The 25,159-nt window shown below is 39.0% G+C and overlaps 1 protein-coding gene and 1 pseudogene across 1 annotated transcript in view; both read left to right on the top strand.

The window, feature by feature from the left end:
• ZMYM1 (zinc finger MYM-type containing 1) overlaps window positions 1-22,269 on the top strand; it is an 84,402-nt gene extending 62,133 nt beyond the window's left edge. The window contains exon 11 of the mRNA XM_087446326.1: window positions 22,228-22,269. Within this exon, the coding sequence (XP_087302452.1) occupies window positions 22,228-22,254 (27 nt within the window). The 3' untranslated portion in view covers window positions 22,255-22,269. The remainder of the gene's footprint in view (window positions 1-22,227) is intronic.
• LOC101387795 (large ribosomal subunit protein uL1 pseudogene) lies at window positions 16,939-17,619 on the top strand (annotated as a pseudogene).
• Window positions 22,270-25,159: the final 2,890 nt, after the last annotated feature.

Below are 25,159 nucleotides of genomic sequence, written 5' to 3'. Positions count from 1 at the left end.
GTTTATGCTTCTTGTCCTAGGATTAGTACTAATAGTTGTTATTAATAACTTAATTATTATTATTAGAAGTGTCCCAGGATAGACAATAAGTTAAATGGTCATCCTAGCCATAGAAGATTTGATCAAAAGTTCTAACATTTGTTTAATTGGAGTCTCAGAGAGGAGAGATTGGAGCAGAATTCACGTTTGAAGAGATAATTGCTAAGAACTTTTTTTTAAATGGAGAAAGACATTAAATTAGAGATTCAAGTAGTCAAACGTTCCAAGCAAGATTAATAAAAAGAAATCTACCTAAATACATCATAGTGAAACTGCAGAAAACCAAATACAACAAGACAAAAGTTGGGAGTGGGAAGAGATTCCCTTAAAAGGAGCAATAGTCAGACTAACTACTGACCTCACAGTAGGAGCAATAGGGGCTGGATGGTATCTTCAAAGGGCTGGAAGAAAATAACTGACAACCTAGAATTCTATATCCAGTGAAAAATACCCTTCAAAAATGAGGATGACATGAAGATACTTTAAAGATTATTCATGGGTTCCAAATTTGCCAATTCACCTTCTTGCTAAAATTTATTTGTAATCCAAAAATCAATACTCGGGCTCTTTCGCAGTTCTTTGCGGACGTGTTCAGACACGCACATTCCCAGCTGAAGCCCAACAAGAGAACACTCTGCCTTCTTGTTTCAGGTCTTATACAAAGATGAGCAGAGGATGGAGACAGTAGGGAACAGTACACTGTAGTGCAAGAAGCTCCAGCTCTGGGGCCAGTTGGATGGGGTTTGAATCCCAGCCCTGGCACCTGTTAGTGGGGCAGCCTCAAGCAAGTCATTTAACACTTCTCTTTTGCAAAAGAAAGAAAATGGTATCTACCAGGATGAGTTGCTTAGAATTTAAGATTATAATCTATGTGAGCTGTGTGTGTGTGTGTGTGTATGTGTATTTCCACTGAGGATTCTTTTTTCAATATGGGTCATGTTTTCCTCCTTTGCATGCCCAGTAATCATCAACTGAATGGTAGAAATTATGAATTTTACCTTCTTGAGTAATGACTATTTCTGTGTTTTTATACACCTTCTTGAGCTTTGTTCTGTGATTCAGTTAAATTACTTGCAAATAGTTTGATCCTTTTTGTTCTTGCTGTCATAATTTGTTTGGCAGTTCTGAAGCAGTGCTCAGTCGAGGGCTAATTACACTTGACACAAGACCTTCCTGAGTATTCTCTCAATGAGAATTATGAGTTTTTCTAGTCTGGCTGGTGGGAACAGCCACCATTCCCCGCCCTGTGTGAGTGCCAGGCACTGTTCTCCAATCCATTCTAGTGGTTTTATCTTGGCCTTGGGAAGTTTCCTCACACGCATGTGCTGATTAGCACTCTGATGAATATTGGAGGGAGATCTTCTGCAGACGTCCAGAGTTTCCAGTCTGACATGTAAAGATCTTGGAAGTCATCACTCCCATCCTCACAATGAGAAACAGCTGAACGAACTGAAAATCAACCTGTCTTAGATCCATCAGAAAGTTGAAGTCACAGGGCAAACTGCTGCCCCCAAAACTGGAGAGACAGGCAGATACAGAAAATCACAGCTTACTTGGGGCAGAAGCCCAAGAGGAGAAGGATGCAGCTGAAGCCAGCACCAATAGGAACACCTTAAACTATCATTAACAACTTGCTGGAGGCTCCGTGTGGACAAGCTTGAGAGTTAAAAACTCCAAGGGGCCCACTCCCCCACTCTTAGGGGAAGGCCCACACTTTTGTGAGTTTTACCTTCAGGATCCCTGCTATGTTCTCACAGTGAAGACTGGAGAAAAATCTCCCTTGTTCTTCTGGCAAGAGGACGGGAAAAGTAACCATTCTGAAATACTTCCAGATCTCTATGTTCTCCCTAACAAGGCCTGCCCTCAAGGGAAACCATTTTGCCAGAGCTTAATTGACTAGGGTTATACTAAAACCTAACAGACCTAGGGGAAGGGCAATTTCCAACTCAGGCTCACTAAAAGACTGAGACCTAATCATAGGACTGTAGAATGCTTCCTCTCCCCCACACCTCACCACCACCTCAGTAGGGTTCCTGTACAATAACAGAGGACTGCAAGCCCCAGACACCATTTAGAGACTCTCTAGGGACACTCAAAACAACAAGAGAAACAAAATGAGGACACCAGAGGGAATTTTTGCCTCTGACACCAGAGCTTTAGGCAACAGCAAACACAGCCTGTCTCCTAGCCCAATAAACATACAACTTCACACTAAGGCCTACCTACCTGAGTTTCTTTTACCGAGCATCTGGGGCTCTCTCTGTGTGTAAGGCTCTCCTCTTTCCTGTGAACGCTGGCCACCCTGGATGCTCAGCTGCACCTCCTGAACTGAGTCCACTGAGCCTGCCTGGTTTCCCCTTCCTGTACCACACCCTGGAATCTCTCTCCAGGCGGAGTGCTGGGGCAGTCCTCAGGCTCTCCTCGCTGGTTTCTTGTCTCTCAGCAATCGTCGTCCTTTCTTGCCAGACGTCCCGTGCCTTGAAGACCATTACTTCATATCTTTTGGCTGGATTTGTGGTTACTTGTTTTTGTTTTAGGCAGGAGGGTAAATCTGGTTCCTGTTGCTCCATCTTGAGCATAAGCGGAAGTCTTTTCAATTCTGATATCTGGAATAGATTCTTTAAAAGTGTGCTCAAGATCGCCCCATCTTAAACAGATGGTACTAAACATGACAGGGTCACCATGTGCAGAAAGTCTCTTCTTCAGAGCTAAGTGACCTGTCGATGACACTCTGCCCCTACAGAAATGGCTCCAGACTACTACGTTGAGTCAGTTCATCTGCTTTCCAGGCTGTGTCCTCTCTGACTGGCTCTGCACTCTATTTCAATGTATTTTTTTTAGAGCTTACAAGTACCTGCCACTGTAGTAGACCCTATGGATAAAAAGATAGGTACTATCTGGTCACCTCCTCAAAGAGTTCACATTTTAACACACATATACACAGAGATTCATAAAAATTTGATATGTTTTATGAGAACTATGGTTAAAGCATTATGGGCACTGTGAGGAGCAATTAATTGATTCAAGGTGCTGAATGAGAGGTGGGGGTCGATAAATAAGGTTTTGGAGAAGGTATAAAAAGATGGTGAGACTTGAGGCAAACCTCTAAGAGCCGAGAGAAGTTACCTTGGTAGGGAAGAAAAAATTCTCTGCAGAGGGAGCAGCCTCTTGCGTGAGCAAACACATGGCAGGTCCTCTTCATGATCAGCAAACCAAGTCGACGCAGCCCTTTTTCTACTTTACTGCTCCCGATTTGCTGGAGTCTTACAAACCAACTAAGCTTTAAGCTTGCTGAAACTACCCTAAATCATTTTTAAAGAGCTTAAAGGGCAAGATTTATGGGCTTTCCTATGAGAAAATTAAATGCAAGTGTTTTAATACACGAGCTAATCAAACCTGTTTTGGAATTAACTGATTATTTCTTTGGATCTTGAGTATATTTATATTGAGAAAAGTGTGATTGTATGTCAGACCTCATATTTCACAAAAGACGCTATTTGAGTTCATTGTCTAAAAAAAAAAAAATCATACCTTTAGACCAGACTTGAAATCTACATATTTAACTAATTTTATTAAAGAATAATATTATTAAAGAATCTACATATTTATGGAATTTAAACACTACTATAAATGAGATAGGAATACACATTAATGCCAGCTAACATATACTCAGAGGGATGAATTAAATTCTAAAGGTTGCCAGACATAGGGTACAGAAGCTCTAGAAAATTCCCCAACAGTTAACTCTGACCAGCTCTTGGCCATCCTGCCAAAATTCTTTCCCTGCATCTCCACTTTACTAGTAGGTGAACTTGGGTGATTTACTTCAGCTTTCCAGATTTCTGTAAAATGAAGATAATATAAGAACCTACCTTATAATGTTGTTATGAGGATTAAATAGATGGATGCATGAAAAGCATTTGCTAAGCACATTATAAGGACTCAACAAATATTAGCTATTTTTTATCACAACCTAAGTGTTGCCACTGTCTTTCCACTAGCTTGTCAATTTAGTTTAACTTTTTAGCAAAGAGAATTTTACTTCAGAGGTAGGTAAAAATTTTCTCTCTTCTTCTTTTATTGCCTTACAGCATTAGTTCCCAAACCTAGCAAGGCATAAGCTTTTCAACAGATTCCCATGTCCTATCCATGGAGATTCTGATTCAGTAACTCTGGGGCAAAGCTAAGGAAACTGTGGTTGTAAAAGTTCCACAGGTATATATATATAGTGGAATATTATTCAGCCATTAAAAAAAAGAGGAAATCCTACCATTTGCGACAACATGAATGAGCTTTGAAGGTATTACACTAAGTGAAATAAATCAGACAGAGAAAGACAAATACTATATGATCTCACTTATGTGTGGAATCTAAAAAACAACCAACCAACCAAAAACACCAAACTCATAGAACAAGAGTTCAGATTTGTGTTTACGAGAGGCAGGGGGTGGGGGGCAGAGGAATTGGAGGGAGGTGGTCAAAAGGTACAAACTTCCAGTTCTAAGGTAAATAAGTGCTAGGGATGTAATGCACAACACGATGACTATAGTTAACACTGCTGTATGGTATACTTGAAAATTGTTGAGAGTAAATCCTAAGAGTTCTCGTCACAAGGAGAATTTTGTTTTCTTTTCTTTTCATTGTATCCATATGAGACAATGGATGTCAACTAAACCTATTGTGGTAATCGTTTCACAGTATATGTAAGTCAAACCATCATGCTGTACACCTGAAACTTATAAAGCGATGTATGTCAATAATTTCTCAATAAAACTGGGAGAAAAAAATGAAAAAACAAAACCTCGACAGGTGATTCTGATGCACACTCAACTTTGGAAATCACTGTGTTAGAGAACAACTTTCAAATCAGCTGTGTCCTCTCGGGTCCATTCAGTTTGTCTGAACATGAGCTGAAGAAACACATTCTATGAAAACACTGAACATAGCAACTTGACGGTTGGCACTTGATATCTTTTCTGGGTCTTAGTTCCCTCCTACCCAAAAGAAAAGGCTTGGACTAGATGACCTTTTGTGGTTCTATACGCACTTAGAACATCTTATAAAGAACCCAGCTCAAGAAATGGCTGTGCCAAACAAAACATAGTAGGTGAGACCAAAAAAGGAGGAGGAGGAGGGGGAATGAGAAGGGGTCGGGGGAGGGAGGAGGAAGAGAAGGGGGAGGAGTGCTAAATGAGGATGAAAATCCACAAGAGAGAAGGCAGGGCAGGAAATGACCAGAGTGGCCACTTTTTACAAAGATGAACAGGTTTGTCCAGGGAAGAAAAGAAAAAGGTAGAAAAGGAAAACCGACAAGCAGCCTGTGGAAGTGTGAGAGTGAAGGCCCCCTCCGTGGAGCCGGAGGAGATGTAGGCTCCATGGAGGAGGAAACAAAACGGGGCATGAGAGAATATAAAGGATGGTCATGTGGAGAGGCTGAAGAGTCAGGAGGACGTGACGAGCGAGGAAAAAACGTGTGATAGGGAGCAGAAAGATGGAAGAGACTGGCGATGAAATACAAAGAAAAAGAAGAAGAAAATAGAATCAGATCAAACATCTAAGATTAATCCTCAGTGTTACAGTTAGGTAAAACTGTACTACAAATAGATTTAAAAACCTGCAAGTTCACGGAATAGGAAAATGTGTTGTAAAAGATGAACAAATTAGATGGAAAGGAAGACCATTTAAAAGTTTTGTGAATTCCTTGTGGTTATTTTATAAATAATGACTGAATCAAAGAAATAAAAGTTTGATAACTATACATATATGACAAAAAAAATGGAGAATACTGGGCTGGCCGAATGGCATAGCGGCGGTTAAGTTCACGCGTTTGGCTTCACCAGCCTGGGGGTTGGCTGGTTCAGATCCTGGGCACGGACCTACTCACTGATCATCAAGCCGTGCTGAGCTGGTGTCCCACGTAGAAGAGCTACAACTCTACAACTGTGATATACAACTATGTACTGGGGCTTTGGAGAGAAAAAAGAAAAAGAGGAAGATTGGCAACAGATGTTACTGCAGGGCCAATCTTCATAAAAAAAAAAAAATTGAGAATACTGACATTTTAGAAAATTATAAAAACTGTATAAATTAGATTGAAAATTGTATGTACTGTACAAAGGAAAAAGTAAATATTAGAAGTATCCTTTCATGGTAACTATAAAAGAAAAATTTGCAATTTAGTTTTTTTTACAATCTAATTTAAAAATATAACAATCTATAAAACCTTAATTAGAAACTATAGAAGAAAACCTGAATGACCAATCTGAATGAATGGGTTTGGCAAAGATTTCTTAAATAGGACATGAAGAGCACAAGCTATAAAGGAAAAAAACAATAAATTGCACATAATCAAAGTTAAAAACTTTTGCTCTTCAAAAGACTATTATGAAAAGGAAAAAGCAAGCCACAGACTGGAGGAAAACATTTGCCAAACATATCCAACAAAAGACTTGGATCTACAATATATAAAGAATTCCTACAATCCAATAGTAAGACAACCCACTTTTTTAAAATTTGCAACAGATATGAACAGACACTTCACCAAAGAAGATGTATGGATGGCAAATGAGTACATGAAAATATACTCAACATCATTAGTTATTAGGACAATGCAAATTAAAACCTCAAAGTGATACTTCTATACAACCCACGAGAATAATTAAAATTTAAAAGACTGGCAAAATTTAAAAGTGTTGGCAAAGATGCAGAGCAACTGAAACACTCATACACTGCTGGTGGGAATGTAAGATGGTACAAGCACTTTGGAAAACAGTTTACCAGTTTCTTTACAAGTTTAACATACACCTACGTTGTGCCCTAGCCATTCTGCTCCTAGATATTTAGCATCTAAGGGAAATGAAAGCCTATGTCTACACACAGACTTCTACCCAAATATTCATAGCAGCTTCGTTATAATAGCCCCAAAGTGAAAACAATTCAAATGCCCATTGTATTAGTCAGGGTTCTCCAGAGAAACATAATCAATAGGATATATTATATCCTATATATATCTCTCTCTCTCTCCAAGTAATACAAGTGAAATAAGTGAATATATGAGGAGATTTATTCTAGGAATTGACTCATGCAATCGTGGAGGCCGAGAAGTCCCACTGTCTGCCATCTGCAGACTGGTGAATCAGGAAACCCAGTGGTGTCATTCAGTGCAAGCCCGAAAGGCCTGAGAACCAGGAGAGCTGATGGTAAAAGTCCCAATCCGAGTTTGAAGAACCAGGAGGAACTCCAACAAGAGAAGATGGATGTCCCAACTCAAGCAGAGAGCAAACTCACCCTTCCTCTGCCTCCTCTGAATAGAGGGTTCTATGCAGGCCCTCAATAGATTGGATGATGCGCACCCGCATTGATGAGGGTGATCTTTTTACTCAGTTTACCAATTCAAATGCTAATGTCTTCTGGAAACACCCTCACAGACATGCCAAAAAATAATGTTTTACCAGCTATCTGGACATCCCCTAGCCCAGTCAACTTGATACATAAAACTAACCATCACATCCATCAACAGGTAAATGGATAAACAAATTGTGGTATATCCATAAAACAGAATACCACTCAGCAATAAAAAGGAACAAACTGGGGCCGGCCCGGTGGCGTAGTGGTTAAGTTCATTTGCTCCTCTTTGGCGGCCCAGGGTTCACAGGTTCGAATCCCAGGCACAGACCAATGCACTGCTCATCAAGCCAGGCTGTGGCGGCATCCCACATACAAAATAGAGGAAGATGGGCACGGATGTTAGCTCAGGGACAATCTTCCTCAGCAAAAAGAGGAAGATTGGCAACACAGCTAATCTTCCTCAGCAAAAAAAGAAAGATTGGCAACAGATGTTAGCTCAGGGCCAATCTTCCTCATCCAAAAAAAAAAAAAGGAACAAACTATTGATACTCACAACTATATGGATGAATCGCAAAATAATTTTGTTGAATGAAAGAAGCTGCACTAAATAAATTCTGTATTATTTCCCTCATATCAAATTCTAGAAAATGAACACTAATAGAAAGTGACAGAAAATATGTCATTGGTTTCTTGGGTGAGGAGAAAGAGAAGAGTTACAAAGAAACAAGAGGAACTTTTGGGGGTGATGGAAATATTCATTATCTTGACGTAGCTATAGTTCCATGAGTGATCACATATGTCAAAACACATCAAATTATACATTTTAAATATGTGTTTTATTGTGCATCAATTACACCTTAATTAAACTGTTATATGTTGGCTGAATTAGTGACTCTCAGGCACCAGGAACTCTATGTTTTATTGTGCATCAATTATACCCTAATTAAACTGTTATATGTTGGCTAAATTAGTGACTCTCAGGCACCAGGAACTCAGGTACACATTTTAGGGACAACTGACAAGTAATACAAGAACATCTGTTTCATATCCAAATCATATTTCTTATATACAGAATCGGAGGATTTAATTCACTCAGGATTTTCCCCTGAAAATCCTGGCTAGGAGAAAATCCAGTAGGAATTTAGCAATTCATAAGGAATTTCCTAAGGAAAGGAGAAAATCCAATAAAGGGTGTTAATGAACTTGTTACCACACAATGAGCAAGTGGGGCTCAATCCCATAGGGACTGTTTAAGGAACCATGTGGACAGTGCCCTGGAACTGTCCCCCTGAAGAACAGGCACTTAGCCACCGACTGCCACTGATTGTTCCCCGGGGACATTAATTCTGCACACTTCTGGGTTGTGCCCCCCAATAGCAAGTGGTGCCTCCAAGGCAGGAGAAGAGATACTCCCATAGCCCTTGCTTGATGTGGGATGATGGCAAGTTCATGAGAATTTCCACACAGATACGAAAGTTGAGATCAGGCGAATCTCAGGGGAATGGAAGGAAAGCATAATGGTGGTTACAAGCACAGGCTCCAGAGTCATTGGTTCAAATCCCAGTTCTAACACTTTCTACCTGTGGGAGCCTGAGCAAATTTAGCTGCACTAAGCTTTAGTTTCCTTGTCTACAGAAAAAGAGATTAATATTAGTATTTATTATCACAGAGGTATTGCAAAGATGAATTTAGATAATGCATGTCAAGTGCTTAGTACAGAATTTGTCACACAGTAATAATCAGCTCAGTTATGTACCTTATTCACCACAGAATATTCCGGATAACTTCACCCACCCTCAAAAGGCAAAGATTATTCATCACTAAGGATATTCTTAAAGAATGAACCATGGGCTCTCAAGGCAACTGCAAATCAAAGGGTGCAAAAATTTAACTTCTACAAAATAGAAAAAAATAGACTGACCAAGGTGGCTAGGCTGAGAGAAAAATGGGCATCTGGATAAATAAAACAGGCTAAGTTCTTTTAAAACTAATCATAATTCTTAAGCACTATAAAGGAAGCACATCTTAAAAGCTTTTCCAAAATTTATCCTATCAGTTCAGCTTCTTGAGACTGAAACAAAAGAAAATGTGATTATAAGTAATTTTTTTCCAGAATGCTTAAGAACAAAGAAATATTTAATTTTCTAAGAAATGGAAGTTCACTTTCTTACCTAGTTGTACTAAAATACTTCATTTTTAATGCCAACCTTAAAATATAAAAGATCTTATACAATACACCCATGCAAATAGAGAAAGAAATTCCTTGAGTATGTTTATCGAGGAATCAGTTACTTTTTTTGTTGTAAATCATGAACATTTTAAACTCCTCCTGTTTACCGACCCCTGACTATGTACTGTATTCCTAGCATTTCTAGTATCTACCATGAGATACTACACCAGATCTTCAAACATCTCAAGGTAGAGGAGGAATTTCTGGAAACACTTCACAAATTCAGTGTATGACTCTAATGAAGACAGTGCCCCTCTCTACATCAAAGCATCCTTACCTAAATGAGACAGCAATAATAGTCTCAAAAGTAATAACGTCCAAGAACGTTGGAAGGATCAATATTGTGTCTGTGACATGTAAAGTTATTTTCTTCAAAAGAAATACATTCCCACATAGTATTATAAGAATAACTTTTTTTTTTCATGTAGAGCATGCTTGCTGGCAGTTTTTTTTTTTTTAACACATATTTTTTTTTTTTTTTTTAGTGAGGAAGATCAGCCCTGAGCTAACATGTGATGCCAATCTTCCTCTTTTTGCTGAGGAAGATTGGCCCTGAGCTAACATCTGTGCCCATCTTCCTCTACTTTATATGAGACGATACCACAGCATGGCTTGATGAGCAGTGTGTCGGTGCGCGCCTGGGATCCAAACCTGCGAGCCCCGGGCCGCTGAAGCGGAGTACATGCACTTAACCACTGCGCCACCGGACCTTGCTGGCAGTTTTTTGTTTGGTTTTTTTGCTTTTTTGGCTTGTTGTTTTGCCTTTTTATTTATTTATTTTAATTGAGATGTAATTGACATACAACATTTTTAGTTTCAGATGTACAACATAGTGATTTGATATTTGTGTATATTGTGAAATCATCACCACAATAAATCTAGTTAACATCCATCACCATACAAGGTTAAAAAAATTTTTTTTTCTTGTGATGAACCTGTTCTCTATAAGCTCGTTTTTTTTTAGACTCCACATATAAGTGAGATCATACAGTATTTGTCTTTCTCTGACTTATTTCACTTAGCATAATGCCCTCAAGGTCCTTCGATGTTGTCACAAATGGCAAGATTTCATTCTTTTTTGTTGCTGAATAATATTCCATCATATATATATATATATACCACAATTCCATATTCCATTATGTGTGTGTGTGTGTGTGTATATATATATATATATATATACCACAATTTCTTTATCCATTCATCCATCAATGGACACTTAAGTTGTTTCCATGTCTTGGCTATTGTAAATACCACTGTAATGAACATGGGGGTGCATATATCTTTTCAAGTTAGTGTTTTCATTTTCTTTGGATGTATACTCAGAAGTGGAATTGCTAGATCATATGATCCAGCAATTTTTAAGTTTTTGAGGAACCTCCATACTGTTTTCCATAGTGGCTGCACCAATCTACATTCCCACCAACAGTGCACAAGGGTTCCCTCTTTTCTCCATTTCCTCACCAACGCTTGTTATTTCTTGTCTTTTTGATAATAGCCATCCTAACAGGTGTGAGTTGTAGTTTTGATTTGTATTTTCACGATGATTAGTGATGTTGAACACCTTGTCATGTACCTGTTGGCCACCTGTATGTCTTCTTTGGAAAATGTCTATTCAGATCCACTGCCCACTTTTTATTGGATTGTTTGGGTTGTTTTTTTGTTTTTTTGTTTTTTTGCTATTGCATTGTATGAGTTCTTTATATATTTTTGGGTATTAACTCCTTATCAGATATATGTTTACAAATATTTTCTCCCATTTGGTAGGTTGCCTTTTCATTTTGTTGATGGTTTCCTTTTCTATGCAGAAGCTTTTTAGCCTCATCTAGTCCCACATGTTGAGTTTTGCTTTTGTTGCCTTTGCTTTTGGTGTCAGAGCCAAAAAGTCATTGCCAAGATCAATGTCAAGGAGCTTACTGCCTATGTTTTCTTCTAGGAGTTTCATGGTTTCAGCTCTTACATTCAAGTCTTTGATCCATTTTGAGTTAGTTTTTGTGTATGGTGTAAGATAGTGGTCTAGTTTAATTCTTTTGTGCGTAGCTGTCCAGTTTTCCCAATACCATTTATTGAAGAGACTGTCTCTTCCCCAAGTATATTCTTGACTCCTTTGTCATAAATCAATTCAAAAGAAATAACTTCCCACATAGCATTACAAGAGTAACATTATTTTTCTCTAGGCCTTAAAGATTTCCTAGCTTTTGTTATATAATGAATGATGTTTAAATAGTAGTTGCCTACAGGAATGGGGAATAATAGGATCATTTTACATTATTCCTTTTATAGAGAATTTCAACTGAAAGAGGTAGAATAATTAGTTTCAGGTGTTCCTTCAAATAGCTAGTCACATTATTTAGCTTTGAAGAAAAACCAAGTTCCCAGTACTTTAGAATCTATAAACCCCTCAATTAACAAAGTAAGTCTTTATAAGGAAATCTAATAAGAAGTTGGAAAGCGAAAGTGACATATTTGTTCTAAAGTGACATTTCTTCAGAAACATGGAAATGTAGAAAATTAAACCCAATGCTTTAAGAACTACATGCACAGAAATGTAGAAACAGGTCACAGACTTTAGAATTCTGTTAGAACTCCAAGCAGCTTGGGTAAGTTTTTTTGGTAGAAGTTGGTGAACTGAAAGATGAAATTTGCTTGGTGGGGCCAGCCCAGTGGCGCAGCAGTTAGGTTCACGTGTTCTGCTTCGCTGGCCCAGATTTTGCTGGTTCGGATCCTGGGCGTGGACCAACTCACTGCTCATCAAGCCACGCTGGGGTGGTGTCCCATATAGAAGAGATACAACTCTACAACTATGATACACAACTATGTACTGGGGCTTTGGGGAGAAAAAAGATAAAAGAGGAATATTGGCAACAGGTGTTAGTGCAGGGCCAATCATCCTCAAAAAAAAATTTGCTTGGTAATGCATAGTGTGGAATAGAATAGCTGAGAAGTACAATCCTCTAATACACAGTTTTCGCCTGATGAAAGATAATCATGTAATCAGAATCAGAAATCTCAATGGCTATGGGTGAAGCTGAAAAAAGCTTTTTATACATACTAGAATGAGAAAAAACAGATTGAGACAGAATCCAACTATTAGGTATAGATCCTTTCTTTTGTGGATATTTTCAGTGTTGAAATTCAATATTCAGGGCTAGCCCTGTGGCGCAAGCGGTTAAGTGCACGCACTCTGCATGGGCGGCCCGGGGTTTGCAGGTTCGGATCCCGGGCGTGCACCAATGCACCACTTGTCAAGCCATGATGTGGTGATGTCCCATATAAAGTAGAGGAAGATGGGCAAGGATGTTAGCCCAGGGCCAGTCTTCCTCAGCAAAAAAAAAAGGGGAGGATTGGCAACGGATGTTAGCTCAGAGCTGATCTTCCTCACATAAATAAATAAATAAATAAATAAATAAATAAATAAATAAATAAATAAAATTTAAAAAAATAAAAAAAGAAATTCAATATTATGTTGAGTATTATGTGCAGTGTTTGACTTTTGGACATCACCAAATTCCTTAAAAATTAAAAAATTAAATTAATACAATATATTGCATTCCATGCATATAAAAACTAGATATTTAAGCCCAAGTGATAAGTTATATTCCTCCAACCTTTCAATAGATTGTGCACTCTAAACCAGAAATGCCAGGAGCAGGGCACCCATGCCTCCATTCCCTGTGCTGAGCAAACATGGCAGATATCATAATCAGTCACAGTGCTAAGCCCAGACTTATCTTCAGAATCTTCACAACACAATGGCATGGATAGCCACTACCACAACCTGGAGTTAGTCTGCCAAATAAAACTTAATTTGCCATTCCTGCTTAATCACTAATAAGTAACCCTATTCACAAAAACTTCAAAAGCTAAAACCTACAAATCCAATATGATTTTCTGAGGCTCACAAAAAGAGAATATATTGGCTCAATAATTCAATAAATGTTTACATATACAAAGTACCTAAAATCTGCCTGACCCATAGTAGGCAATACATGTTTCTGTTCTGATTATTGAGCACCTACTATGACAAGACACTATTCTAGGAAGTTGGGAAACAGCAATAAACCAGACAAAATGTTCCCTGACTTTATGAAGCTTCTAGTGAGGGGAGACTGACAATAAACAGAATGAATAAGTACATTACATAGGTTATTAGGTGATACATGCTTTGGATAGAAACAAAGCAGGGGAGAAGAGTCAGTAGTGCCATATAGCCCAGCCCTCCCACTCTTAGGTGTTTCTCCAAGAAAACTGAAAGCATATGTTGTCATGAAGACTTTTACATGAATATTTATAGCAGCTTTATTTGTGATAGCCCCAAATTGGAAACAAGTCGAATGCCCATCAATATGTGAATGGATAAAAAAATGATGGTATATCCATACAAAGAAACACCCCAACAACAAAAAGGAATAACTATTAATACACATAACAATGTGGATGAATCTCAAAATAATTTATGCTGAGTGAAAGAAGCCAGACCAAAAAAAGAGTGTATGCTGTATGCTTCCATTTATATAAAATTCTGGAAAATGCATACTAATCTATAGTAATGAGAAAGCAGATCAGTGGTTGCCTGCAGATTGGTAGGGGGAAAGGAGGGTTATGGAGGAGCAGGAGTCAGGAATTACTAAGGGGCACAAGGAGATTTTGGGGGGTGATAGCCATGTTTATTATCTTGATTGTGCTGATGACTTCATGGCGTATACATGTCAAATCTTGTAAATTTATACTTTAAATATATGCAGCTTATTGTAATCAATTATACCTCAATAAAGCTGTTCTTTAAAAACAAAATTCATCATCTTTTCCAGTGTAAAATGGAGATTTGTGTGAATATTTGTAACTTTTCCCAACTTGTTCTGTCCTCTGGTAAAACAAATCTCCTGGATTCAGCTTCTCCAGCTCAGAGGACTGGTACCAGATTTGCCTTTCTGCTGTACACAATTAGAAAGCCACGCCAAGTATATTAAACAACTGTTGTTCATACGTTGTGTATTAGATTGCTAGGGCTGCCATAACAAAATAAATACCACAGACTAGATGGCTAAAACAACAGAAACTATTTTCTTGTAGTTCTGGAGACCGGAAGTTCAAGATCAAGGTGACAGCCAGTTTGATTTCTTTTGAGGCCTCTCTCCTTGGTTTGCAGCTGGTGACTTTTTGCTGTTTTCTCACATGGCCTTTGCACATGGCCTTGGTCTCTCTTCCTCTTCTTATAAGGACATCAGTCGTATAGGTTTAGATCACCAACCTTATGACCTCATATTAACCTTAATTACCTCTTTAAGGGCCCTATCTCCAAATACAGTCACATTCTGATATGTACTGGGAGTTAAGACTTCAATATAAGACTTTGGGGGGGGATACAATTCAGTCCATAACACATTGGAAAATAGGCTATGCAGGACTGTGATCCCTGAAGGAAGGGTAACAAAAGATGTGAGCCCTATAATTGCTATAGCTACCTGCCTGGAGGCAGTTTCCAATTCACAGTGTAGGGAGGAGGACCCAAGCAGAGCATGATGGTCTTGCTGCATTGAGGAGACAGAGATGGGAGTTTGATGGGGCTGAAGCAGCTGGAATTTGTGGAGCAGAATACTAGAAAGGAGGGAGCTAAGCAGAGAAAGAAATCTGCATAAAGTTCCTTTTGAATCCTTGGCAGAACACTAAGCTGTGCATGTATAGAATGAGACTCCACAAGGTCAGACAAATAATTACTGAAGAAAGAACAACAACTAGGGAGCTATAGGATGAACAGTTCCTAGAGCTTACCCAGGCCTGGAAGACCTTCCTATTTCTGACTATGCAGAATAGAGGAGCCTTGTTAAACACCTGGGGCATTCCGTAGAGACAACAGAATTAGCTCTAGAGAAAAGGCCACTCTAGACTTGCTCTAGCAAATCTAACTGCCAGCCAAAACTAAGCTAAATATTCTTAAAAGGAAAACACTCAACAACATGAAATAACAATGTCCAGGGGCCGGCCCTGTGGCTTCGCAGTTAAGTGTGTGCGCTCCACTACTGGCGGCCTGGGTTCAGATCCTGGGCACCCACCGACACACTGCTTGTCCGGCCATACTGAGGCGGCGTCCCACATACAGCAACTAGCAGGATGTGCAACTACGACATACAACTATCTACCGGGGCTTTGGGGAGAAAAAGGGAAAAAAAAGGAGGAGGATTGGCAATAGATGTTAGCTCAGGGCCGGTCTTCCTCGGCAAAAAGAGGAGGGTTGGCATGGATGTTAGCTCAGGGCTGATCTTCCTCACAAATAAAATTAAATTAAATTAAAAAAAAAAAACAATGTCCAGCATCCAATCAAAAATTACTACACATGACAAGAAGTAGGAAGATATGACCTACAGCAGGAGAAAAATCAGTTAATAGGAAAAAAAAAGAATAGAATGACAGAGATGATGGAACTAGCAGACAATAATGTTAAAAACAGCATTATACCAGGGCCAGCCTGGTGGCTTAGTTAAGTTCGTGCGCTCAGCTTTGGCAGCCCAGTTTGCAGGTTCAGATCCCGGGTGCAGACCTATGCACTGCTCATCAAGCCATACTGTGGTGGTGTCCCGCATACAAAATAGAGGAAGATGGGCATAGATGTTAGCTCAGGGCTAATCTTCCTCACCAAAAAGAGGAAGACTGGCAACTGATGTTAGATCAGGGCCAGTCTTCCTCACCAAAAAAAAACAAAACAAAACAAAAAAAAAACAGCATTATACCTTCACACATGTATATAAAGGAAAACATGAACATCATGATGAGAAAACATTAAAATAGAACTTCTAGAAACTATCTAGAGTTCTATAAAAATACAATATCTTTTAGAAGATACTGTGTTTTCTTCTAGAAAAATATAATATCTGAAATGAAAAATTCACTTACTGGGCATACAGAAGATTAGACATTACAGAAGTAAAGATCAATGAATTTGAAGACATAGCAAATCATACTGCTATGTCTTCAAGTTCACTGAAGCCCTAAGAAAAATAAAACTAATGAAAAAATGAACAGTCTCAGTGATCTCTGGGATAATGTCAAGCAATACAACTTACATGTGATAGGAGTGTAAGAAAAGGAAGAGGGAAGGAAAAATATTTCAAGAAGTAGTGGCCAATTTTTAAAAATTTGATGGAACTATAAACCTAAAGATCCAAGAATTTCAACAAATCCAAAGCAGAATAACTCAAAGCAAACCATCCCAAGCCACATCATAACCAAGATGCTGAAAACCAGAGATAAAGAGAAAAGCTTAAAAGCAGCTAGAGAGAAAAGACACATTATAACAGAAGAACAAAGAAAAAGATGGCCACTAATTTTTCATCAAAAATAATGCAAGCAACTCTTTTCCAGTTATTTCAGTGCGAGGCACCAAGAGCGGCAAAGTCTCCCGCGATGCCCTCTGCAAGGTGGCGAGGGAAGTCCGGCACGAGAACCTGCCCAGCGCTGGAGGTTTTGGAAGCGGTGGAGCTGCAGGTCAGCTTGAAGAACTATGACCCTCAGAAGGACAAACGCTTCTCTGGCACTGTCAGGCTTAAGTTCACTCCCTGCCCCAAATTCTCCGTGTGTGTCCTGGGGGACCAGCAGCACTGTGACCAGGCCAAGGCTATGGATATCCACCACATGGGCTGCGAGGCGCAGAGGAAACTCAACAAGAATAAATAAGAAGCTGGCCAACAAGCATGACCCCTTTTTGGCTTCAGAGTCTCTGGTCAAGCAGATCCCACGAATCCTGGGCCCAGGCCTGAATAAGGCTGACAAGTTCCCTTCCTTGCTGACCCACAATGAGAATATGGTGGCCAGAGTTGATGAAAGGAAGTCCATATGAAGAAGGTGCTGTGTCTGGCAGTGGCTGTTGGCTACCAAAGATGACAGATGATGAGCTTGTGTACAACATCCACTTAGCTGTCAGTTTCCTGGTGTCATGGTTCAAGAACTGGCAGAAGGTCCAGGCTTTATACATCAAGAGCACCATGGGCAAGCCCCAGCGCCTGTACTAAGGCACAGCTTAATAAACCCTAGTGCCACCATTCAAAAAACAAAAACAAAAAAATAATAATGCAAGCAAGAACACAATGAAATGAGATCTTTAAAGTGCCGAAAGAAAACCCATCAACCTAGAAAATATATATATAATATAGCCAGTTAATATATCCTTAAGAATAAAGGCAAAATAAAAGATATTTTCAGACAAACAGAACCTGAGAGAATTCATCACCAGCAGACCTGCATGACAAGAAATGTTAAAAAAGGTTCTTCAGACTGAAGTTAAATGATATCAAAAGGAAATTCAGATCCATACAAATGAAGAGTGATTACATATACATATATATGTATATATGTGTGTATGTATATATATATACATATTTATGACATTTCCCCTAATATTCAAATGTATTTAAAATATATGAGTGTTTAAGCAAAAATAATTTATTTCTAGGGGTTACAACACAAGTAGAAATAAAATCTGACAATAACACAAAGGATGGGAAAAAGATGTTTTGAGGTTCTTACCTTATATATGAAGTGGTGTATATTTAAAGGTAAAGGGTGATAAATTAAAGATGCATATTGTAGCCCTAGAACAACCACTAAGATAATTAAACTGAGAGGAATAACTAATAAGTCAGCTGAGAAGACAAAATGGAATGCTAAAAATATGCAATTTATCCAAAAGATAGCAGGAAAAGGGAACAAAAAACAGAACAAAAAGAAAACAATTAAGACAGGAGACTTAAATCTAACCATATTGATAATTACATTAAATATATGGTCTAAAGTGTGCTCCAATTGAAAAATAGAGATTGTCAGACTGGATGAAAAAGCAAGATTCAACTCTATGCTGTCTATAAGAAATGAACTTTATTTACATGTGGTCAGAGGAGAAGCCCAATCTCATAGAGGATGGCAAGGAGTAACAAGACTCCCAGGAAGATGACTAAACAAGCAAGCTGGTTATCTTCCCCAATTCCATATGTGCTAAAAATGAAACTCAATGAATCAGAACAAGACAGGTTCTTTTTACTCACAGCACAGCAAACAGAGTCATCAGCATGGTAACACCAGATGCCCTGCTCCTCCCTTTGGTTTCAGAGGAATAGAAAAATCCTCCTACCCAAGCTTGAGCCATCTACTTGCATTCTAGACTCTAATACTTTTCTCTGCCTCCAAAACTTTTTTTTAATAGATTATCTTCTCTTCTGCCCTGGAGCCTCTGACTTATTTCACTGTATCCTCTTTCTGTCTCTTTCATGAACTCTTCTTACACTCACCCCTAAATCCTAGTGTTCTCTGAAGTGCATCCTCAACTTCTTCTCTTCTCACCTTATATATGCTCCCTGGACAATCTTATTTACATCCGTGACTTCAACTATGACGTATATGCTGATAATACCCAAATATATATTGCAAGCCCAGTAGTCTTCCCTGAGGTTCATGTCAACATATGTTTTGGAATCTGTGGTGTGCCACCAGATATCCTTTTCAGAATTGAGGCACTTGCTTCCCCAGCTGTCATGCAGGCTCACAACTGCGTTCCTCTGTGGGAATTGTCCTCAGCTGAAGGAGCTGCCGCATCCAAGTTTATGCCCACCCTTCCCCCCCACTCCACCAGAGACAGCCCGTAGCCAGTGGGACAAAAATGCTCAGCCCCTTATCTCAATTTGGGACAACTCTGAAGGGCCATCCCATGGATTGCCTGAGTCCTCTGTTGTGACTGGATCACAGTTCAACCCGTCTCTGTCCAATCCTGCTTGCTTTTTATCCCATACATGTGTTATTCCTGAGTGCACTCCATGATAAATCTCCTGCACACAGATCTCCATCTAAAACAATATCCAACTGCCTACTACTATCTAGATCATACTCTCTCGTCTCTATGGCTCAGCATAGGCCTAGAATTCATGAATGATTGTGAAGAATAAAGTAGATAATTTATATGACCTATATAAAGTGTCTGGCATATAATTGGAACACACAAAAATGTTAGTTTCTCTTTCTCTTGCACCCATAGACCTCCCCTCTAGACTTGAGCATCTTGAGGACAGGGACCACATCTTTTCATCTTTGTATCTCCACTGTCATGCAAATATGTATCTGGCACAAAGGAGACAACAAAATCTGCTGAATAAGTGAAAAAACAATTTATTAGCCTATGAATTTCATGGCTTTAGTGGTCTTAAAACATACCTGCAAATTCTTCGACACTCTGGCATTGAGAGATAAGGAGAGTTATGTCCCCTCCTCTTAAATCTGATTGGGATTGTGACTGCTTCGACCAATGGTGTGGAGGAAGTGACAATTCGTGACTGTAAACCTCGGTCAGAAAAGGTCATGCAGCCTCCATCACGGGATGCTTACTCTGAGGGAAGCCAGCTGCCATGTAAGAAGTCTGGCTACCCTGAGACTGCCATGCTGAAGACAGCATGAGTAGGCACACCAGTCAACAGCCCCAGCTGAGCTCTTGGCCTTGCCTACATCTGCCAATCACATGAATGTGCCATCTCGGATGTCAAGCCCAATGAATTTTCAGATGATTGCAGCCCCACTCAAGAACTGCCTGCAATTTCATGAGAAATTGCAAAATTTCTCCCCAAGCAAAACTGGCCAAGCCAAGCCCTTCCTCAACTCCTGACCCACAAAACTGTGATCAAAGTAAAATGTTTCGGGGTAATTTATTACACAGCAATAGTAACCAGAACAATTCCTATCTGAGATGTATCAAACTATTTAACACATTTGACTTTTAGAAGTCTACTTTCCAAAACTGCACTGAGAGATTCACTATTGTGAGACCTGGTAAAGTTCTTCATTTGGTTACCTCATATCCATACTCAGTCATGGAAGATAAAATTGTGTACACATGATAAAGAAGCTTTTCATTAATATAATTTCCTGTGTACAGAAATACCAGTCTCGAAATTAGAACATAAATCAGTCTCAGTTCTGCTATTTACTAGTTTTTGTGACCTTGGTGAATTCACTTTACTTTCCAGAGCCTCAGTTCCTTTGCATAATAATGTTTATTGGGGCTACCACCTTGTTATAGTGTAAGGATTAAATACTATAAATGAAATAAATTTGTAAACATAGAATATAGACTTATAGTTTACAAAGTTATTTCACCTATTTGGTTTCTAAATAATTCACCTAAAATAATTCCTACATATTACCCTGGGTGGTAGCCATGATAGATATTATTACATACTATTTATTAATAAATGTTATAGGACTAGTTAGCATAGAGTAAGAGAGGGAGAAAAGAACAGTGATCTATCCGCTAGTAAAAGAAGAACTGAGTACCAAGCCCAGGTTATGAAAGAAATAACCAAGCCAATTAGACAGAAAGTAAATCCATATAGCTCAATATCTTGGTGTTTCAATTGGGAATGTACAGCAGAGGTTGGATTTATACAAAAAAAATCAAAGTCAGAATGACCCTTGTGGGAAATGAAAACTAGTATGTAAAGTGAAGTGCAAAACTTCCAGGAAAGCACGTGCAGAAATGGTCTAGTTACCAGGTGGGGTAAAAGCAAAACAGAGCTTTGGAGCTTTATATGAAGAAAGCCTATTTCTTGAAGGCAACAAAATATATATCATGTTATTTGCTGTCTTTAGTGTGAACTATTGAAGGCACATTTTTCTCCCACAACAGTAAAGATACTTTTATATTAAATACTGTATCTCAAAGGCAAGGAGAATATTTTCTTTTGCATTAGTAGACCATAACAAATGTTCGTTGACTGAATAAAATGTAAGATATCATTAATATCTTACATACAGTGGATAGGACACCAAATTTAGCATAAAAAATCCGGAGTATCAGCTCTGTCATTTGCTAGTTCTGAGACTTGGGACAAGCCATGTCCTCCAGGCTCGGTCTCCCTGGTGAAGTAGGGATTCTTTCATTATATAGTTACTTAAAATTTATTCTATGCCAGGCTTCCTACAGAGGATTCAGAGTCCAATAAGACATGCTCTCTGCCACTCAGAGGTCTAGTGGGTAAAGCAGAACTGTAAACCAATCATTCTCTATTGGATTTATTTGTTAACAACGAGGAACACAAAAGGAATCAACATTTCTCTTTGTGAGTCTCTGTGTGTGAGTACCTCTGAGCAGGTGGCAATTAGAACTTCATTTAAAAAAAGAAAATGAGAGTATCTTGCAAGTTGGTGTTTTCTAGTCTCACAAATGAAGGCCTTTCTAGGAAGCTGGAGCAACGTGTACAAAAGCAAAGAGGTAGAAAAGCCAAGATCCACTCAGGGAAGTACAAATAGTTGGGTTTACATGGAAAATTGTTTTAAGGAGCAATGCTAAGTTAGGGTTTTAGGAAAGAAACTATGACAGCAGTGAAAGTGCAAGGGTGAAGACAGGGAGACTGGTAAAGGTACTGCTAGAGGCCAAGTATAATAGATGGAGACATGGAATTAGGGCTGTGCTGGCAGGTACTAAAAGGGTGAGAATTAAGACATTGCAGAAGTATAATCCGTAGTACTTAAAAAGCAATCTGCTGAGAAAAGGGGAGGGAAACCTAAAATACCATTTCAAATTCCACCACAAAAGAAAGTCATGAGAAACAAAACTCTTTTTTTTTTTTTTTTTTTTATAGAAAAACAGCCTCGTGAGCCAGCCCTGATGGTGTACTGGTTAAAGTTCAACACACTCCACTTCAGCAGCCTGGGTTCAGTTCCTGGGCATGGAATCACACCACACATCTGTCAGTGGCCATGCTGTGGCAGCGGCTCACATACAAGAACTAGGAGGACCTTTTCTATAGTGAGAATATGTAACTATGTACTGGGGCTTTGGGGAGGAAAAAAAGGAAAAAAAGAGAGAGGAAGATTGGCAACAGAAGTTAGCTCAGGGCGAAACTTTCCCACCAAAAAAAAAAAAAAAAAGGCAAGGCAAAAAAAAGCCTCGTGTAAAATAAAAATAAAAGATCTACCTCTACTAAAAAAGTAAACAATGAGGAGGGCCAGAGAGTCCAGGTCTACAATACAATCACATACCAAAGAACCTAAAATTGTAAAATGAGGGGAAGAAAAAGTGATAAATATAAGAGAAAACCATGTTGTTACTTTCATGTCTTTGTCCAGAAAAGAAAACACTTGGTTTGACCCTCTTAAAGGAAAAATACCATTGTTAGTTATTTCACTGTAAACCTGGAAATGTAAAATCATTTATAATTTAAACTTTGAAACCAAAGAGAGAAGAACAGGATAAACTATTTAGGTGAGCACTGTCAGGTTCACCCTTAATTTTGTCCAGCAATCTTTGTGGTACTACCACTTCTTTTGTTAAATTCACCATCCAACGATTTTTCTTTTGTCTTAATATTTGGTGAAAAGAAATCCCTGGCTCCAAACCAAGAGATAAATGGAGAGCCAGTCCCCCTAAGACACAAAGTAAAATATCAGTAAATTCTCAGATGTAAAAATTATTCCTCATTAGGTCTTTTACTGCCAGGGCCAGGGGCAAAGTGTTTTTCTGCTGCAGTCTAAAACCCTTTTCTCAGCCACAGACTGGCTTCCCTTGTTCTCTCTTTTTAATGTAGGGCTGCTTTCCAAGTCTATTGGGATTACTGCCACAGAATCTGTCATTTAGGTGTCTTCTCCCTCTCCATACCACAGGTTCAGGGTGGAACATTCTCCACAGTCCCTCTTCCTCACTGGCCTCAAAAATAGTCACCAGTCCTTTTTCCTTTTAAGAACTGAAACATCATTTTGGGGATAGAGAAGAATATAAATGCTCCATCCATCTCAGCTGAGGCATCAGACATGTGAATGAAAGCCATCTTGGACATCCACCCCAATAGTCTTCAGAAGACTCCAGCTCCAGCCTCCATCTGCCTAGCTGAGCCCAGTCAACCCTCAACACCATATCTGTCATCCTAAGCCTCTGAGTTTAGGGGTAATTTGCTATGAAGCATTAGATAAACGAAACTGCTGCTGTGCTAAAAATGGATCAACTAGGCAAGGAGTAAGACAAGTTAGGAAGCAATTTTCATAATTTAGGTGATCTCAGTGCCTCTTGCTCACGTGGTTAGCAAGAACCAGTAAAAGCTCTTATGACAAACATCAAAATCCTTAACATGGCCTACAAGGCTTTCCAATTTGACCTCTGCCTACTGCTCTGGCCCTCTGCTTAAACCATGCCCATGGTCTTTTTTAAAAAACCATTTTATTGAGATGTAATTCACATACCATACAATTCATCCAAAGTATACAATTTAATGGTCTTTAGTATATTCACAGATAAGTGCATCTATCACGGCTAACTTGAGGATGTTTTTATTACCTCAAAATACACTGTATCCTTTAGCAATCACGCCCCTATTCCCCTTTACTCTCCCCTGCCTCAACCCCCTCCCCACTAGTCCTAAGCAACCACTAATCTACTTTGAAGATTTCCCTGTTTTGGCCATTTCATACAAATAGAATCACATGTGGTCTTGTGTGACAGGGTTCACTTAGCATGTTTTCAAGGTTCATCTATGTTGTAGCACATATGACTACTTCACTCCTCCTCACAGTTAATATACCATTGTACAGATATGCCACAATTTATCCATTCATCAGTTCATGGACATTTGTTTCCACCATTTGACTACTATGGATGATGCTATAAACATTCATGTACACATTTTTGTGAACATTTTTTCATTTCTCTCAGCTATTATAATTGCCGGGTCATATGGTAACTGTTTGAGGAACTGCTAGATTGTTTTCCAAGATGGCTGCACCATCTTACATTCCTACCAGTAGTGTATGAGGGTTTCAAATTCTCCACATCCTTAAATGGCTTCTCCCAGGGCTCCCAATACCTTCAATACTAAGAATCTATTACTAATCTTCCCCCTCGGACTCATGGTTTAAAAGCTTACCAAAAGTAACATATTTCTCTATTCTCTGCTATCAAATATAAAACTGCGTTATCAGACCTTCTAACTACATGGTGTTACTAGGGAAAGAATCCTTGACTTGTTGCCTGTGAACCCCGATGACTGGTAAATATATTTGAAAATACCATGTACTCTTTTTGTGCCAGGCATTGTGCTAAATGCTTTGTGCATTATCTTTTATCCTAATGACCCAACGAAAAAGGCAGTATATTCAATTAATGAGCAAATGGCAACTTGCGAGACAAGGCAACTAAGCAAATTGCAGAATACTTGAACTCCAATGGTAAGACCCCCATTATGCTCCTAACCACTATATTTCACTGCAGTTTGTGCCTTGAGATCCATAAAGCTTCAGATGTTAAGTTCGCAATCAGAAAGGAGCAGACAAGTTGAACCAAGAGACTCAAAACAGATTCTTGATTTGGGATGGCTGGCCTCTCGGGCTGCTTGCAAAGACATGCCAACCATGGATAAGGAGAATGACTATGAGCATGAGAAAAACAGCAGGATTTTGGTCTCATGGCTGGTACTGACTATACACAGCTTTTTAAAGCAGATTTCATGGGACCAGTGACTGCTGTGACTTTCAACTCTCTTCTTTTGTGGCTATTTTAACTAATCTCGAGCAAAATGTTCTGAA

Source organism: Ceratotherium simum, chromosome 22, assembly GCF_057802395.1.
Source record: "Ceratotherium simum simum isolate JZ-2026a chromosome 22, ASM5780239v1, whole genome shotgun sequence".
Taxonomy (NCBI): Eukaryota; Metazoa; Chordata; class Mammalia; order Perissodactyla; family Rhinocerotidae; genus Ceratotherium; species Ceratotherium simum.
The sequence above is the reverse complement of the archived record's forward strand: the minus strand, read 5'-3'. Positions and strand labels throughout refer to the sequence as shown.